Here is an 18,614-nt window from a genome sequence, read left to right on the forward strand (position 1 = left end):
CTAAGTGACCTTGCAGTTCACATAAGGTAACTCTTTACTCTTCCTTTACAGAAAATTTAAGACTCCTGCAATCCATGATTTCTTTTAAAAAATCTTTTCTTCAAAATGGTTTTTATGCGGATTACTTTTCTTCAGTTCCTGAAGTCCTAAAATCAACAGTAAGTCATGAAAGAAAAAATAAATAAATAAATCTTGACATTTTCTGTAATACTCTGGCAAGATATACTTTCAATTTAAGTTTTAAATCTATATCTTTATAAGTATCGGTCCTATTTTGACTATATTAATACCAGAAAAGGCGGGGGGGTGGGGACAAAAGCGTTCTTAAGCTATAAAATGTCATTTTGTTCTTAATTAGTGGATATCTCTATATGAAGTGACCCATAAAGGCCTAATTAAGTATTCACATACATAAAGGAATGGCTAATAATATAGTTCTCTCGTTAAGCTTCGTAATTTCAGAATAGTATTCATAATATGATTTCCGATTTAAGTTTGCCTCAGTTTTTAAAACTATAAAAGTTGCTCTTAAAAGCTGGTGTTTAGACTTCAGTGTACAGAAATCTCAGAAGTTGACTAACCTGTTTTTATTGTCAGCAGAAGCAGAAACTAATAAATCATATTAAGAGGTATGATATTAAACAAAGGAGGGAAAGCAGCAGAAAAAAATTTTAAACTCTGAAATTTGAATTGGTTCAAATTTATCTATTATTCTTTGTTTAGCTCATGCATATAGTATATAGGTTATCATGATAATTCACGTCATTTCTTAAATAACCCTATTGAAATTTGAAAGCAGCTTTCCTAGTAAGAACAGCAGTTTAATTGAATTTATGTAGGCAGGAATAAAGCAAATTATAACTGGTTTATTCAGGGCAAGCAAGATGACTTTCTGTAGAGTCAACATGGTCTAATTAAGTAGGCATCCAAAACATATGTCCATGTGTAGTATAAGTAGGTAATGCTAGTGAGATTACCTACATTTTGTCCTGGTCTTCTACACAATTCAAAATTTCTAATGCATCTAATTTAGCAGTATCTTAATTTGTTTGTGCAAATGAAAAGGAAGTTATGCATTCATCTGGAAAATTCCTACTCATCCTTCAAGGACAAGTTTAAATGTCACTTCTATAATATTAGAGTATTGCCTTTCTCCCTGCTTCCCAGCCGGGATAATGGCTTTGTGTGCACATAATATTTATCCATTCATTCATTCAATCCATCATCTATGGTCCCATAACACTAATCTATTTATTCAAAAGACATAATCTGTAACCCCAAAGTCCTTACACCAATCCACTGTAGCAGATGGGAAAGCAGACCAATAATTATAACACAGTGAAATAAGCCTTGTGGTATGTGGATGGACAGGATTCTGTGTATGGAAGTGTGAGATTTAACTTTGATTGTAGGGGATGGGGTGGAGAGAAGAGATCTCATGGAGGAGATAATGCTTGCTCTTAATGGGCAGAGTGGGATTAGGTTGCAGTCCTGCATTTCACACACACAGACCTACAGTTGTTAAGACAGAGGTGTGAACCTGAAGGACAGACGTGTTCCCATCTGGAGCATAAGGTGCCTATGGGAGAGACAGGAAAGGGGACTGCAGAGAGACAGGGCCCAGATCCGAAAGTCCTCTTTCTGCTTAGTCACAAAGTTTGAATCTTGTCTGGAAAGTTGTGCATTTGAAGGAAGTAAATTTTTCATTTTAGAAAGAGGTCGCTCTTAGAGAACTAGGGAGGACAGAATGGAGAAGAGCCAGCAAAAAGTGAGCCCTGCACTTTGTCAGTGGCAGAAAAAGAAGGAAGAGACAGTTCGAAGAATGGGGTAGGAGGTTAGGTGACACAATGCAGCAGCCAGTGGGCATAAGGAAGAGGCGTCTGATAGTGGTGAGATTTCTGGCTGTTGAAACTTACTACTTAGCTTTATAACTTGATATGTAAGTAAGGTCTGTTTCCCTCCCTAGAGGGTAAATTCAGATAAAATGTTGCCTTTTGTATCTCTAAAGCCCCATATTTAGCACATAGTAGGAGCTTAAGACAACTCATGGATGTGTGAACAAATGAGGGTGTTAAAAGAGAGTCTGGTGGTGTAGTTGTGTCACCTGGACAATTATTTATTGTGGTTCTCAACTTGTGAAGTAACTAAGCAGCACAAAATATACACCAGGGAAATTGGAACAATCCATTCTCAATCATTTACACTCATGGAATGGGAGATAGATGTGAGAATAATTTAAAACAGCAACCACGTTTTGAAGATACTGCTCCACTTGGGGGTTACATTATGAAAAAAGTTCTAGAAGCCACAGAAGTGGAAATAAACACAATCCTGTCCCTTGGGTAGAAAACCTGTTGTCATTTACAGGCATGGCTGCTATTTTCAGTTGACAGAACCCCTACATTCCAGGACTGTAAGTTCCCTGAGGACATTGTTGAGTCTGTTCCTCTACTGTTGTATTCTCAGCACCAGGTGTATGGACACATGAAAAATGTCCAATGCATATCACTGAAAGAATGAAGATAAATTCTTACAGTTTTACAGCAGGAGATGATTTTAACTTTCTTGCTTTGCCTTCTCTGGTAATTAGTATCTTAATTGTGACAGGGCCTACCCATTCTAAAACTTAACTTGTGGCATTTCTAAGAAGGTTTAGATCCTCCAAAATGTCAAATGCTTGTCATTCAGAAGTGACTTCTCCTGTTCCTACCCCTCTTTTCTAGTCCTAATATTGAGCTTTTCCTGAGCTTTTATGTTTTCTCCTTTGTTCATTGTAAGGATAGCTTCCTGATTGGGGAACTACACATAAAGTGGATATTCCCCATATTGGGCAGAAATACGGGTAACACAATATTTTTATTATAACACCTTTAAATTTTTAAATAAGTTCCTTTCCCCTGCATTTACTTGCCAAGAGCTCAGGAGCATTGCTATTTTATCAGTTTTATACCTATGATATTTTGAGAATTTCTTTTTCTTTTCTTTTTTTTTTTTGAGGTGGGGTGGGTATAGAGGGAGAGGTAGAGGGAGAACTTTAAGTAGGCTCCATTCCCAGTGTGAGCCCAATGCAGGGCCCAATCTCACAACCCTGAGATCATGACCTGAGCTGAAATCAAGAGTTGGACACCCAACCAACTGAGCCACCCAGGTGCACTGATATTTTGAGTTCTTATTTAAATGTAACTTACGTTTCTGTTTCAGATGCATTCAGGGACCAGGGGCACTGGGGAATTCAGTCACAGCTGGACATGGAGTTAGTTATGGGTCATTGTTCAAGTTTGACCTGAGCCTTTCTTCACTATGTGGACCAGGGTCATGATAAAGGAGAGAAGGACTCTGCATGAGGTTCTGACAAACCCACAATCTGGGTTTGACACATACTTTTGAAGAGAGAATTTTAATTCTTTGAATTTATGATTATTAATGATCCATGAAGCTTCTAAAAACTTAATGCCTGCATTGCTTTTAGAGGAAAGTAATAAATAATGACAAATACTGAATGACTATCGGGTTGCTCCTTGATGCCCCACAATGTATTCCACATGGACCCCTGAATTAACCCTTATTTCAGAGAACCAATTTTACTTCAGTAGCATGGCTATACTTCCAATTTCTCCCTCAGTAATTTTTATCTTATCAAGCTAGGATTATACTGTATGGACTTTTACTGGTTTCTTACACATGTATGTCAAACTTGCAATTAAAAATATATTTGGGTCAAAATATATACATACATATGTATTTAGGTCTCTACTGAGTAAAAGTCTCATATTTACTATACCCTCAAAGCTTGATTAAAACAAATTTATTGGGCTACCAGTATTTATCCTTTTATTTATGAAATCACTAAAAGCCACTGGAGGATGTGGCAGGAAGGCTTGGTTCCATTCATTAAAAATTTAATCATATCTAGTATTTGGAAAATCAAAGGAAGGAATAGAATGGCAAACACGTAGTTATAGCTGATAAAACAATTGGACCTGTAATGGAAATTTTCTCACAGCAGTGACTAGTGAGTAGAATTTTAATATGCATGAGGCTATTTTAGATAGTTCAAAGCCAGGAGTCAATTAGAATATTAAATACAGTAAAAAATAGACCAATGATATTTACTATCTAAGATGATCAGTGTTTAATTGCTCCTGCCTACATGTAGTTACTATAAATCTTTCACCTAAGACACATAATTGTGCCTTTCCCATTTGATATATGGAAAGAAACATCCCTAAACATTTGCTTGTATCATAAAATATTTCATTTCTATTGAAATGCAACTTCTGATTGAAATTGAGTTGCAATGAATGACACATACATTTGCTTCCTTAAGTAGTGTTGCTCCAAATTATTTGAACTTCCTCTCTCTTTCTCTCTCTCTCTCTTTTTTTTTTTTGAGAGACAAAGGTGGGGTGGTGGGACAGAGCTAGAGAGAGAGAGAGAGAGAGAGAGAATATCTTAAGCAGACTCCACACTCAACATGGAGCCCAATGTGGTGTTTTGATCTCATGACCCTGAGATCATGACCTGAGCTGAAATCAAGGGTTAGATGCTTAGCTGACTGAGCTCAGGTGCCCGAAATTATTTGGCTTCTTAAAAGGAATAGCTCCAGGGTAGCTTCCAAGCACAGCAGAACTTTTAAGTACTTCCAGAGAACAAAGGCACCCGGTTTTCCTCAGTAGATAAGAGGGTAGAAGATAATGTCCAAAATATTGCTGACACTTCTGAAATTTATTTCCATCCATATTTTAAACACAATCTTATTAAAATATACTCTTATTAATGCAGTGATTCACATGCTGCATTTTTCAAAAAGCTTTTTTCTTGTCAATGAATTTTTTTTAATTGTGGTAAAATATATATAACATAAAATTTACCACCTGAAGCATTTTTAACTGTACAGTTCAGGCTTGTTAAATACATCCATATTGTTGCGCAACCAATCTCCAGAACTGTCTTAATCTTGCAAAACTGAATGCCTGTACCCATTACCATGGTGCCCATTCCTCTCTGCCCCTAGCCCCTGGCAGCCACAGTTCTACTTCCTGTCACTGTGAATTTGACTACTTTACAGTCCTCATTTAAGTGAAATCATCCAGTGTATTTGTCTTTTTGTGACTGGCTTATTTCACACAGCACAAGGTCCTCAAGGTTCATCCATGTTGTAGCATGTGTCTGGTATTAAGGCTGAGTAATATCCCATTGTGTATCTGTATACTACATTGAGTTAAGTTCATCTGTCAGTGGACACTTGGGTGCTTCTGCCTCTTGGCTAGTGTGAATAATGTTGCTGTGGACCTGGGTGCACAAATATTTGTTTGAAACCCAGCTTTCAGTACTTCGGGGTATGTACACAGAAGTGGGATTGCTGAATCATACAGTAATTCTGTTTTTATCTCTGAAGAAACTCCATACTATTTTCCACAGTGACCACATCATTTTCCATCCCCACCAGCAGTTCCTCCACATCCTTCCCAACATTTGTTGTTTTCTTTCCTTCTTTCTTTTTTACTTACAGTAGCCATCCTAATGTGGGAAGAAAGATTTTATTTTGCCAAACCCGCTTTGCTGTCTGCCTTTCCACATGATTTAAAACATAAACAAAAATATGAATTAGTCGAAGTATTTGTGATTTAAATGAGATAAAACTAAACCACCTCTTTTTTAACCATTGAGTCTACAAGATCTGAGTCCAGTTGGGAAATATAGGTTTAATAGGTCCAAGAGTTTTATAAAATTCTAAAGAAAGCAGTAAACTCAAATGACAGGATATAATGCTTTGCAGTAAAACTTGCCAAATGCCAACAAATTAAACACAAATGCACAATTTTTTAAAAGTAAATCAATTTTGGTTACTTATTATCAACTACCAAATATTTATAATAATGTAACTAATCTGTTTCCTGCTCCTTCCCCGTTCTGGAAAGCTGTCTCAGCTTCGAAACTTGACCGAACTTCTTTGCGAATCTGAAACTTTCCATCCAATAGAGAGAATGTGCCAGCTCTCTGACGTGAACTTTGGGAACCTATGTGAAGAAAGTGCATTTCATGTGCAGCTCCTCGAAGCAGCAGAACTTGGCACTGAAATAGCAACCAACTTACTGTACCATGACAATATTATATCTAAAAAATTGAGGGATTTGCTTACTGGGGAGCCAAGCAAAATGAATTTAAATATGGATTGGTAAGTACCTTTATTGCCTGTTTCCCTGGTGAAACCCCTTCTCAGATAATTATGGATATGCTTAGTGCAGTTTCTTCTCCTCTTCTGCTTTCTTCCAGGTTTCTAGAACAGGCACTGCAAATGAATTACTTGAAAAATATCACACAGTTAATACCGGTCATAGAAGCCATGCTGCATGTCAATAACAGCGCAGACCCTTCTGAAAAACCAGGTGCTTCCCCATTCATATTTAAGTGCTGTCTTATAAGAATGCATGTGATTCTCATGGTGCAGTTTAAGAAAGGCTTTTCTGAAGTTCCCAACCAAACCTACTTTGTATCTGCCCTTACACATGAGGAGTCCGAAGCTTTCAAATATGGTTACTTGTCTAAAATAAACACACAGAAAGCCAGCAGAGGATGAAATAGGGAAATTTGATTTCACAGCAAAAAGATCTTCGAAATTTTAACTAGTTAGACCATTCACCTTTTATTTCTCTGATATATTAAAACGCATTAGCTAGGATGGAATTTATTTACTTCATGAAAATAATCTGATTTAAAAAATAAAAAAGATGCACTGCTGTCTATAGAAATCTCAATTCAGAACCTATTAGTATTCTGAGCACGAGGCCCCATGCAATTCATTTCTTCTTTGCATAATACCTCAATACTGAAAAGAAAGGCATTCAGAATTTTGGACAACAGGCAGCCACAAAAATTTGAAAGGCAGTAAGTCCAAAAATAAAGAGAGTGTATTTGCATAAGGGATACTTCATGAAGAAGTCGAAAGATATTTGCAGAATGAAGATTATAATCTGCTTAAGTAAAGTCAAAATATCATTTGTTATGAATGACCCAGATATGAAAAAATTACAATCAGTGTCCTAAAAAAGTTTGAAGTTAAACACATTCTATTTAAAAGTGAGGTAAGAACTATTAAAAAATCCTTTACAAACTGTAATGTGCTGGACAAAGTTAAGGAAAAGTGCTGTGCAGCATTAATGTTGTAGATTTAGCAAACCTTGTCCTAAGTTGACAGTATTATATGATCCGAGGTTGGAAAACATTTTGAATCTGTGTGATGTTTTAAATCAAGTGGAGGGATATATTTTTAGTGCATTATGTGATCAAAGTCTGGGAGGAAACCATATATATATATTTTTAATCAACCTTGTGTTGTAGACATCTAAGGAAAATTTATAACCCAGGACAATCTGTTACCTTGGGCCAATGATATCATAATTGGAACTAGTCTGAATCAGATAGAAATAGATCCTAAAGATGCAGAGTTCACCAAAACTGAGAGACCTCTGCTCCTAACCCAAGACATATATGTTGAGTGTATGTTTTAGTCTAGAAGGTTCCTCTAATGTTAGTACAACAACTTAAAAAGAATTCCATTGCAACCGGCACATGTTTTCTTTCTTTTTTATTTTCTTGCAGGTCAGTTAATAGAAATGTTTAAGAATGTTGAAGAACTGAAGGAAGAACTGAGGAGAACAACAGGCATGTCCAACAGGAGTATTGATAGTCTGCTGGCCCTTCCTATCCCTGATAACAGAGCTGAGGTGGGGTGAAATACATTTGTTCTTAGCAGCCAGATCTTTAAAGTTTAAATCATGTGTAATATTCGTTGAGCATCTGCCAGTAAAACACTGAGAAGTTGCTTGCAGATCTGGTGCATTTTGCTTGCAAATGATAAAGTTAGAGGCTCAATTTCTAGTGGGGTTAGAAGAAAAATCCTGAAGTAAGACAAGTTATCACTGTTTATTTCCTTTCCTTCTGGTTTTCCTTCTCCTTCATTTTCCCTCCTTTGTGCTCTCCTTTCCCTTACCTCTACTTGGTTTTCTTAAACAAGTAGTGCCATCAGTAACTCTGTATATGCATGATCACAGTCACGTTTTCTGAGATAAATTGGCACAGCCTGTTATGATGACCTCAAAGTCCGATTTCAGTAATCTAATTGGGGAAAAAGGAAAAAACAACAACAACAGACCACTTACAATTTGTTGAAATGAATACTCAATTTTGCTTTTTAAAAGTCCCAAGACAAGACGTAGTATGTAAAATAGGTAGGATTCAGGGAACTCTGGGCAAGTTTGTGGATATAGTGAACATGTTTGGGTGTGAAAAGTAATAATGTCATTTCCTCAGGATGATAATAGGGATTTTCCACTTGAAATGTCTCTTCTTTTATCCCTTTTCCAAGTCCATTGTCTGAAAATGTCATAGAAATTTTCCAAAAGAACTGCAGAGTTTAAGGCCTCATCCGTCGAGAACTTACGTGTGACAGAGTGTGTCATTTCTAAGCACAGCCTAGCTATTCTCCAATATCGGATAGAGTTTTTTGAAAGCCTCGAAGACTGCCTTAGGGAAATATTTAGGTTTACTTGTGTCCTGTTCATTGGTTCCCTCATACAAAAACCGAAAGTGCTTAGCCTTCCCTTTTTTTCCTCTAGCAAATGGTAGTCATTGACCTTTTCCCTTTGATCTCACCTTTTACTCATTTTATCCTAGATCGAATTTCAGTAATTAAGTGTTTGGCTTGTGATGAGCAGGTTCATTTTAGTAAATAAAAATATATAAATGGGGAGTGTACATTCTTACTGTTTTCAAAAGGAAAGAAAGAAAAGTTTCAACAGTCTTGAATTTCCTAAACATTTCTCTTGATTTCAACTCAATGGCAATAGAGACTTCTTAACTTCTCATAGACGCACCTCACTTTTCACAGAGCATCACGGTCCAGGATGGTTGATTGATATTATTACATAATCCTTCGATTTTTGTTCTTTACCCTTTATCTCTTGATAAAGATACCTAGAGTTTCTTGAGTAAGATTATAACTTCAAAAAAATATTATAACTTCAAATGATTTTAAAAACAAAATGTAATTTAAATACACTAAATAAAATTTTAAAGGGAAAATGAGTCTTAAATGAATATTTCTCCCAGACTTAACTTCAGATCAATTCATTCTTGGTACCATCACTCTCACCCAATTGTTTGGAAGAAATGTCAGAGTTATCACAGACACTTCTTCATCTCTTTTTCTCCGTCTTGTTTCTTAAGCTTTCCAGTGAACTCTGGGCTTTCTACAGTTTTATTGATAGTGATTAGTGCTTTACTTTTGTTTTAAAGATTTATTTATTTATTGGGGAGAGAGAGAGAGATCACACAATGGGGGTTGGGTGAGAGAGAGAAAGAGAGACTCTCAAGCAGACTCCCACTGAGCACAGAGCCCAACGTAGGACTCGATCTCATGAACCTGAGATTGTGACCTGAGCTGAAGCCAAGAGTCAGACACTTAATTGACTGAGCCACCTAGGCACCCTGTGATTAGTGCTTTAAATCGGGGGGAAAAATTGACTTGGAGCATAATTTATCATATTTTTAAGTGAAGTCTAAGAATAAAGCAAAGCTTTTCTCTTGAGAGAGAGCTCTCAAAAGATTCACACTAAAATATTTTTCTTCCTCCAACTTGCAGATTATTTCTCGTGTGTTCTGGTTGCATTCTTGTGATGCCAATATGACCAAAATGGAGGATGTGATGACTGAATTCTGTAGCCTGCCTCTTCCAGAAAGATCCCGGCAGTCTTACCTCATTGGACTCACCCTTCTGCACTACTTGGACGTTTACAACTTCACATACAAGGCAAGTTCCTGTTGCTGAAGTACTTTATATTCACAGTTTAGTATAAAAACATTTCATTACACGAGTATGCTCCCTGATACTATAACGAATAAGATCCATTTATACAGCTTTTGGAATTACAGCTTTATTTTAGAGCTAAATAGGACCTTAGTGATCATATACTGCAAATTCATACATTTTATAGATGAAGAAATTAATACTATTGCCTTATTAACTCTCAGTTTGTGTATCCAAGCCCACATATTAAATTTAATGTATGTTATACTAAAGTATGAAATACAGATATGTGTGTGTGAGTATTTTTTTATAGTGAAAAAGAATTAATTTGATAGGATAATAAAGATTAGAGCAAAGTTTATTGTTTGCTTTTTTTTTTTTTGTAAAAGAAAGTAGGGAGTCTTTTTGGTGTTAAAAATCTGTGAGTGTGTGTTTTCCACCAATTTAGAAAGAGGCTACTGTTACTTATGCAGTACAACAAAATAAATGGGTCATTATTAGAGCTTAGAAAAGTCAGGAATGACTTCATCCTACAATAAGTCATGCCTCATAAGTACTTGTGTAATACAGAACCAAATGAAAAATATATACATAGAAGAATCAAACACCTATTTCACCTCTATCTATACTTGATCAAAAATATTTACATGTTATTGCAAACACTGGGAAAAAAAAAAATGTTTCCCCTTTAAAGTAAGAACCAGAAGCAACATGGCTGACTTTTGTTGTTACAGCAAAGGGGGTGAAAATTTTTTAGGACTAATTTTCAATGATTCTGTTCTGGATCATCATTTTCTCACATCTCTTTCTGCAGTGGCCTCTTAATTGGCCTCCCTGCCTCCACATCACCAGCCTGCCACCCCTGTGCTCAGTACCTTCCAATGGCTCCCCAGTCCGTTCAAGTATATCCCCCAGATCCTACAGGAATCCCATGCTCTACAAACCCCTCCCATCCCTAAAATTCTCTTTCCTACTTGATGACTCCTTGGGCACAGCTGCTCCATGGAACCACCCAATATTTCAAATGCCAAGAGTGGTGCCAGGCCCAAAGAGGCACTCAGCAAATATCCATTAACTAGACAAATGGTTATTTTATATAAACTATAAACTAAAATGCATGTGAAGTGAAATTACTAATTTTGCTCACCTAAAATGTTAATCCTTATTTTATAATGCCTCTGCAGAACAGGTATCAAACCAAATATTTTTTGTTGAGTCTAGTAACTAAATACGTGCACTTGACAAGCAGAAGACCATTCCTACTTCTTTTAGGTACTGCAAAGAAAAATAATGAAAAATTTCTTGTCACGAGTCAGTTTATTTCACATCAGTGTGGGAATGTCCATAATTTTGGCAGAACTGGAAGAAAAATCAAAATGTTGTTGTAATTTAGAAAAAAGTACAACTGAAATTAGTAGCTGTGCTCCTGAGGTAGCTGCATCTCCACGGTGTCTCTCCAGCTGTGTCTTGTGCTCATAATGGTGTCTAGACCTTCTGTTAGATCAAGGCTCCTTGACTGGAGAGATGGTATCTCTTAGTGTACCACCGTATACCCATCCCCTCATCCATGCTGGGGACATAGCAGGTGCTCAATTAACATTTGGTGATTAAATGAATGAGAGGATGAAATAACTTGAAAATTTTAAAGTATTTCCAGTGTATCTTCATGCAGTAGAAAAGCATTGTGGGATTATGACTAAAACTTGATGAGTCACATGAGCTTTTTGAAAGAGCTTTTCTGATTTTAAGGATCATATTATATGCTTTCTGAGCAATAGTATATCCATGAAGAGTTACATAATTGATATTTGCCTTTCTGACTTTTAGAATCATTTATTTTTGACAGCTTTATTGAGGTATAATTTATATACCGCAAAATTCACTTATTCAAAGTGACCAATTCAGTATTCTTTAAATGAATGTAGGGAATTGTGCAACTATTGCCACAATCTAATTTTCAAACATTTCCTTCAACCCCAGAAAAAGCCTTGTGTCTATATGCAGCTATTTCTTACTCACCTCTAGCCCATGTGGTCCCTGATCTATTTTCTATCTCCAGAGACTTGCCTTTTTTAGACATTTTATATACTCTAAATCATACAGTACATGGTCTTTGTTTGGCTTTTTTTACTCAGTATAATGTTTTTTAATTTCATGCGTTTTGCAGCATGTGCCAGTGTTTCCTATCTTTTTATTGCTGAAGAGTATTCTAGTTAAATGATGTACATTTCATTTGTCCTTTCATTTGCATCATTTCCACTTTTCTGGCTATTGTGAATGATGCTACCATGGGCCTTCACATACAAATCCTGGTGTGGACATGTGTTTTCATTTCACTTGGATAAATACTTAGGAATGTAATTGCTAGGTTGCATGGCAAACTTATGTTTAAGTATTTAATAAACTTCCACATTTTTTCCTAAAGTAACTGTACCTTTTAAGATTCTTACCAACAGTGTGTATAGGTTCCAGTGCCTCCACATACATCATTTATTTTTATTCTGTTCCTATTAGGTGTTTTTCCCTAGGGAAGATCAAAAGCCAGTAGAAAAGATGATAGAACTCTTCATGAGGCTTAAAGAGATTCTCAATCAGATGGCTTCTGGCACACATCCGCTGCTAGATAAAATGACATCCCTGAGACAAATGCATCTGCCCAGAAGTGTTCCATTAACACAGGTAGGAAAGTCACCCAGTAATGTGCTTATTGGGAAATTTCTCTTGTCACATTAACTTGTATTTGAGATTAGCTATAATACATTCAGCTACCAATATAGTACATTGGGGAAAAAGCACCTGCAGGAAAACTCTTGTACTCTGGCAAAAATTTTGGCCACTTAAGTCAGTGAAGTTCAGCATTCTGCATTTATATTTGGGATGCATGTTTTAAAGGAATTATGGAAGCTATAAGGATACTCTAAGCATTACCAGGTTTTCGTCTGTATTGTTCTCGGCATTTATAGCTTTCTGATGTTAATCAATTGTGGATTTTTATCTCATAGGCAATGTATAGAAGCAAGCGGATGAACACACCCCAAGGATCATTTAGCACCATCTCCCAAGCATTGTGTTCCCAAGGGATTACCACTGAGTATTTAACTGCCTTGCTGCCCTCTTCTCAAAGGCGAAAAGGCAACCACACCAAGGACTTTTTGACTTATAAATTAAGCAAAGAACAGATTGCTTCCAAATATGGAATTCCCACACATACCAGTGAGTAAACGTCAAAATCAGCATAGTAACATCGTCTCCTGACAACACTGTCTGCTGTAGCTTAGCCTTTTATGATCAGTGAAGTATTAGTTTTCCCCAACACTACTACACACTTCCCATACATCAAACATGTTTGTGTATTAACCGAGTCACGTTTTTTGGCACGCATAAAAGGTGTGCCTCTCCATCTTACTAAGGGGAAATGAGGCACAAACAGACTAACTGGCCACAGTCACCCAACCTCAAGGTATTCAAACTGTGAGCTGAACTCAGTGGTCTGCTGCAAAGTCTAACCTCTTAACCACAACATTCGGAATTTGTCAGCCACAACTTGGCCATCGCTGCCAGTACATAATACAAAAACCTGCTTTAAATCTGCTTAGAGGGACGCCTGGGTGGCTCAGTTGGTTAAGCCGCTGCCTTCAGCTCAGGTCATGATCCTAGGGTCCTGGGATCGAGTCCCACATCGGGCTCCTTGCTCAACGGGGAGCCTGCTTCTCTCTCTGCCTCTGCCTGCCGCTCTGCCTGCTTGTGTTCTCCCTCTCTCTCTCTCTCTGGCTCTCTGACAAATACATAAATAAATAAAATTAAAAAAAAATAAGAAATCTGCTTAGATCAATATTTTTCTTAACTTTCGAGAATTACAAAGTTGTATCGCACATGGAAAAGTTCTGAATGCAGCAGAACTATAAAGGTTTCATGGCATATCAACCCCACAATGCTTGGGATGGAAAATTCCATCAACTGGGCTCTTTCATATAATATACAGATGTTTATTTTTTTAAAGATTTTATTTATTTATTTTGCAAGAGAGAGATTGCGAAAACAAGTGGGAGGAGGGGCAGAGGGAGAAGTAAACTCCCTGCAGAGCAGGGAGCTAGATGACATGGTACTCGATCCCAGGACCCCGGATCATGACTTGAGCCGAAGGCAGTTGCTTAAGCAACTGAGCCACCCTGGCGCCCACGTGTGGATGTTTAATATAGCAATTGGATTGACGCACTTTTTCATCTTTTTACTCATTCAACATTCATGGACCAACTCTTAGTATCTGGTACTAATATCCTAGTAGCAGATTTTTGAATATGTTCTTAAATTAAGCTCTGGTGAGGTGGATCTGTTGGAAGATATTCTGAAATGTGATTTTCAACCTTTTTAACGCCTCTTGGCAAAATGCCATCCCTTATTGTAGGCTTGTTTTCTGGGTTAAACTTTCACACCTAAAAAAAAAAACAAAACAGTTGTTACTACACTTTCTTACTTTGATACCAGCGGCCTCGCAACTGTTAATAATAAGGAAAGTATAAGGCATGTATCTTTGGGTGTGATAACAATAATCTGTGTCAATATACAATAAGGAAATAGATTTTAGATACACATACTAAATGGTTTTATTCACTTTTTCCTTCTAGCACCATTTTGCTTCTCCCTTTATAAAGACATCATTAATATGCCTGCTGGACCTGTGATTTGGGCTTTCTTGAAACCTATGTTGTTGGGAAAAATTTTGTACGCACCATATACCCCCGTCACAAGGGCAATAATGGAAAAGGTTTGACCATTATAACTCAAAGTTTCTGTTTAGAGTACTAAGATGATTTTTAAAGTAATCAACTTCCAAATTTACTATAGCTGACTCAGCTTTCTTTATATCTTACCTACTATTACCCTTAGCTTTCTGAAACTCTTAATTCTCAAACTCTGCCCTGTATATGTGTAAATGATGTAGATTGGTTGGTAGCCCTTTGAAGAGGCATGAATCATGCTGACCCTTGAGAAGGAGGTTAGTTGAAGCAAGACCTCAGATTTTTCGGCTTATCTCCAATGGCAGAAAATTTTTCTACATCTGGTGTCTAATTTTCGGAGTGTGTAAAAATAATTGCACTAGTAGAAATAATATTAGAGTATTTTATAACTAGGTTGAACAGAACAATCCCTAGATTATAAATTATTGACTTCATATCAGGTTGTACAATTCAACTTGTTATGTTTACATAAGAGATAGATGTTGAAAAAGAGATTATTAATAGTAACTACTTACCATCTATTTAACTGAACCATAATTACATTTCTCTCCAACTTTTAAAGTTAGCTTTAATGACTTGAATTATAAACCTACTTTTAAAATGGTAGAGTGAAAGTAAAAAAAAAAGAAAAAATCTCTGCTTTACCATTACTTGGTCATTAGACCATAATCTGGGTGAATATAACATTATTTTAGGTCTATATAAAAATGGACATGAGTTCATCACTGGTTTCTGTTATTTGTATTTTAATATCTTATTTGCTTTATTGGCTATACTTATTTATAATTTTAAATGAAGTCATTACCTGCTTATTTCCTGAGTTCAGTCATTTTTTGTCTTTCCTCTTTGTTTGGTTCTTTTTTCCTCTCTTCTTGATCTTACTCTTTCTTTTATGTAACTAATGACTTTTTAGCATTCAAAGATGTGTTTTTCTGTAATTTATGCACATTTCTCTAACTCTTTATAGGTTATTATGCTATACATACATTCATATGCAGTTTTTTTGTCATTTTTGCATAATTAAATGAGGTTACATTATAATGTTTTTCTACGTATTGCTTTACTCACACAATAATACCTTGTGGCAATTCTTCCAACAATTGGTATAGTTTAATTCATTCTTTTTGAAAATTGCAGACTTTTTCATACCATAGAATTTACTGACCCAGTCCTCAATTGGTGGGCATTCATTTTGTTTCCAGTGTTTCCTTTTTATTTTTGTGCTAATGTAAATAATGTGACAACAAATACTCTCATGCATATTATTTATACGGTGGTATTTTATTGCGGTGAGATGATTGTTCAGGATTGAGGGATCGAGAAATAATGTATTTTATTTAATGACTGTTGTCAGATTGCTTTCCAGATGAGGGTATAACACACCCATTTCCACCAGCAGTTTATGGAAGCATGCTTCTCATATCCTTGAACTCGAGTGTTTCTACAGTAGTAAAGTTAAGTGTATCATTGGAAAAAAATGAATAACTTCTGGGAACTCTAGAAAGTATGACTTCATTTTGACTGTAAATTCTTTGTGGACAGTGAAGCAAACCCTACATTTTCCAGAATTTTTAAAAGTGATCTCGACCCGATGAAAAGCTGCCATTTAAAAACTTCTGACCATGTGGGAAATTTCTGACACTAATTTTTTTTTTTTTTAACTAACTCCACCTTTTAGAAGTGTTTCTTAAAGCTATATAACAAAACAACTTGAAGATAGCTTCTGCTATATAGAAAAAATAATAATGGACCAGATCTATTTTTGTTTCTTTGTCTTTTAGTCTAATAAAACTCTGAGGGAACTGGCAGAACTAAGGGAAAAGTCTCAAGAGTGGATGGATAACTCGCCCCTTTTCATGAATTCTTTCCACCTGTTAAACCAGACGATTCCCGTGCTCCAGGTAGGAGACCGCTCTTTCTCTTCCGTCGGAGTTACAATTCTTTTGAGATTTTAATCACCTTCATTCCGGGAATGGGCAGATAGTAACTCAGAATCCATATTCAATAGATTAAATTGCCTTTCCTCCAGAGAAAAAGTCTGAGACAGGGCAACAGATCTGTCGCTCCCATTCAGAATCCTCCTCCTCTCCGGTGGTCCGTCCTCTCTCTGTAGTTCAGAGATAGCCTTTTTACAGGTTGAATTTGAGGCATAAATAGTGACGTAGATCTTGTTTTCCAAAAGTAAAGTGCAGTAAAAACTATTTAAAATACCCTTATTTTATTTGTTCCTCCACTTTAAATTATTTTTTGCTACCTTGACAGAACCAGAGTTCCTAAAATATTAATATTCTGGAGAAGAACATTAAATTCAGGGAGTTCTTTGGTTGAAACATAAGACACGCTAAGTGAAAGATTTGATAATGCAACCCAAATATGATGTACACTGGTTAAAACATGTGATTGGCAATTCTTGCAAAAGATGCGGAGTTTTCTGAAGATGATGAAAATAATGTGGAGAAGTGGTCCAGTCGCAAACAGAGCTGTTAACAAGTAATGATGGAGGAAGGAAGTCAGACCAGTTACCAGCTAGAGAAGAGAAAACTGGGAGGAGGGCAGGCGACACAGGAACTTCAAGAGAGGATGGCTTGCACATCAAAGTATGGAGAGAGACCCAAGGAAAGTTGATGGAGAGCTAAAATGTATTTGCCTCCCTCCCCACAAAGGCCTTTTTATAATCATATTCAAGGAGCTAAACATAGAATCAAGGATTTGTAGCACAGAACTTTGTCAGAAAAGTTACGCCCAGAAGATACTATGTTCAGTCTTTGTTTTGACCAACGATTGGTGGACAGTTATGATTATAATCTGGCTTTTGTTATATATAATATGTGAATTATAAAAAATACATATCTGAAACAAATATTTAATAATTAATATAAAAAAGTAAACTTTCATCAAACATCTTTCCCACAACTTACTGTTAAATTTGGCTGGAATTTTAAGTATGTTCATTTTAAGTGGCTTTTTTTTTTTGTATGAATCTGTAACGAGGACTGTAACGAAGTAGTACTTTATTGACATATGTATTTCCTAAATGGAAGATTGCTCCTCTTTTCCTAATCTTTTTTTCCTGTGGAACAGAAAAAAACAAAACAAAACAAAACCTACATACATGATTTTATTAAGACTTTGTTGCCTAAAGCAGTGAGTGACGAAGGACATGATGTATGCCTAATAGTTCCAAAGTGCAGTAATTTGCTGTGGAGAACTTCTGTGATCATGTCCATAAAAGGGCTGTCATCTATTGGAAGCAACTTTATTCTGTTCTAGACCAAAATCAATCATTATTCTCAGCTACTGAGGACAAACTTATTTCTACAAATGTACACAGAACTCGAAATTTAAAGCTTTTAACATCACACCTGGTTTTGCCACTGTGAACCGCTAGGCAAAAGATGTAAGACACTCGATCTACAGTTAATGAAATCTCTAAAATGAGTGTCTTGATAGCCATTGCACAGATTTGTGAGGGTCATATGCGTAGAAGCACGTAAAAATAGCATCACGTGTCCTAGGACTGATTGCAAAAGGAGCGGTGGGAGTTTGGCCGAATGGCTGGGTGGATCATCTCTGAATTGGAACTAACACAGTGCTTTGTTTATTACTGATGCTCTGATTCAGTTTTTCCCTTGGCACACAAATTACTTCCTGGTAAATAGTGAGACTTTAAAGAACTTGGGTTAGCGTGATATGAGCTGTGTCATAGCCATTGGTCTACATGCTGCCAACTACTCTTAGACCCCAAAGCACCTATGGGTTTAGTGATTAATTCTATTGTATATATGCTGTTAATACATATTATTCTTAATCATGTATCTCCATGAAAACAAAACTGAAGATCTTGGTAGGAAGGACAGAATATTAAAAGGTACTGACTTGTCCTCTAAAGGCAAAACCAACTTAAGTGTGGCTTACACAAAAACTAGCCCATGAATTAACACATAAGATAAACATTTTTTTAGTCAAGGTGAATTCTCTGCCTCCAGATTTCTCCTTGGACTTTACTAATTTTACATCCTTAGGAGACCTCAAGGTGTCATGGAAAACTGTGCAAGAAAATTAAGGTA

At 36.3% G+C, this 18,614-nt stretch overlaps 1 protein-coding gene across 1 annotated transcript in view; it reads left to right on the forward strand.

Annotated features, from left to right (window-relative positions):
* The window catches only part of ABCA12 (ATP binding cassette subfamily A member 12), a 169,507-nt gene that overhangs the window by 87,933 nt on the left and 62,960 nt on the right, over positions 1 to 18,614 (forward strand). Inside the window, exons 11-19 of the mRNA XM_080799565.1 lie at positions 52 to 158; positions 5,922 to 6,178; positions 6,277 to 6,389; positions 7,603 to 7,727; positions 9,644 to 9,811; positions 12,323 to 12,487; positions 12,811 to 13,021; positions 14,434 to 14,573; positions 16,329 to 16,448. Coding sequence (XP_080655691.1) covers positions 52 to 158; positions 5,922 to 6,178; positions 6,277 to 6,389; positions 7,603 to 7,727; positions 9,644 to 9,811; positions 12,323 to 12,487; positions 12,811 to 13,021; positions 14,434 to 14,573; positions 16,329 to 16,448 — 1,406 coding nt within the window. The remainder of the gene's footprint in view (positions 1 to 51; positions 159 to 5,921; positions 6,179 to 6,276; positions 6,390 to 7,602; positions 7,728 to 9,643; positions 9,812 to 12,322; positions 12,488 to 12,810; positions 13,022 to 14,433; positions 14,574 to 16,328; positions 16,449 to 18,614) is intronic.

Source organism: Martes martes (assembly GCF_963455335.1).
Source record: "Martes martes genome assembly, chromosome: 3".
Lineage (NCBI taxonomy): Eukaryota > Metazoa > Chordata > Mammalia > Carnivora > Mustelidae > Martes > Martes martes.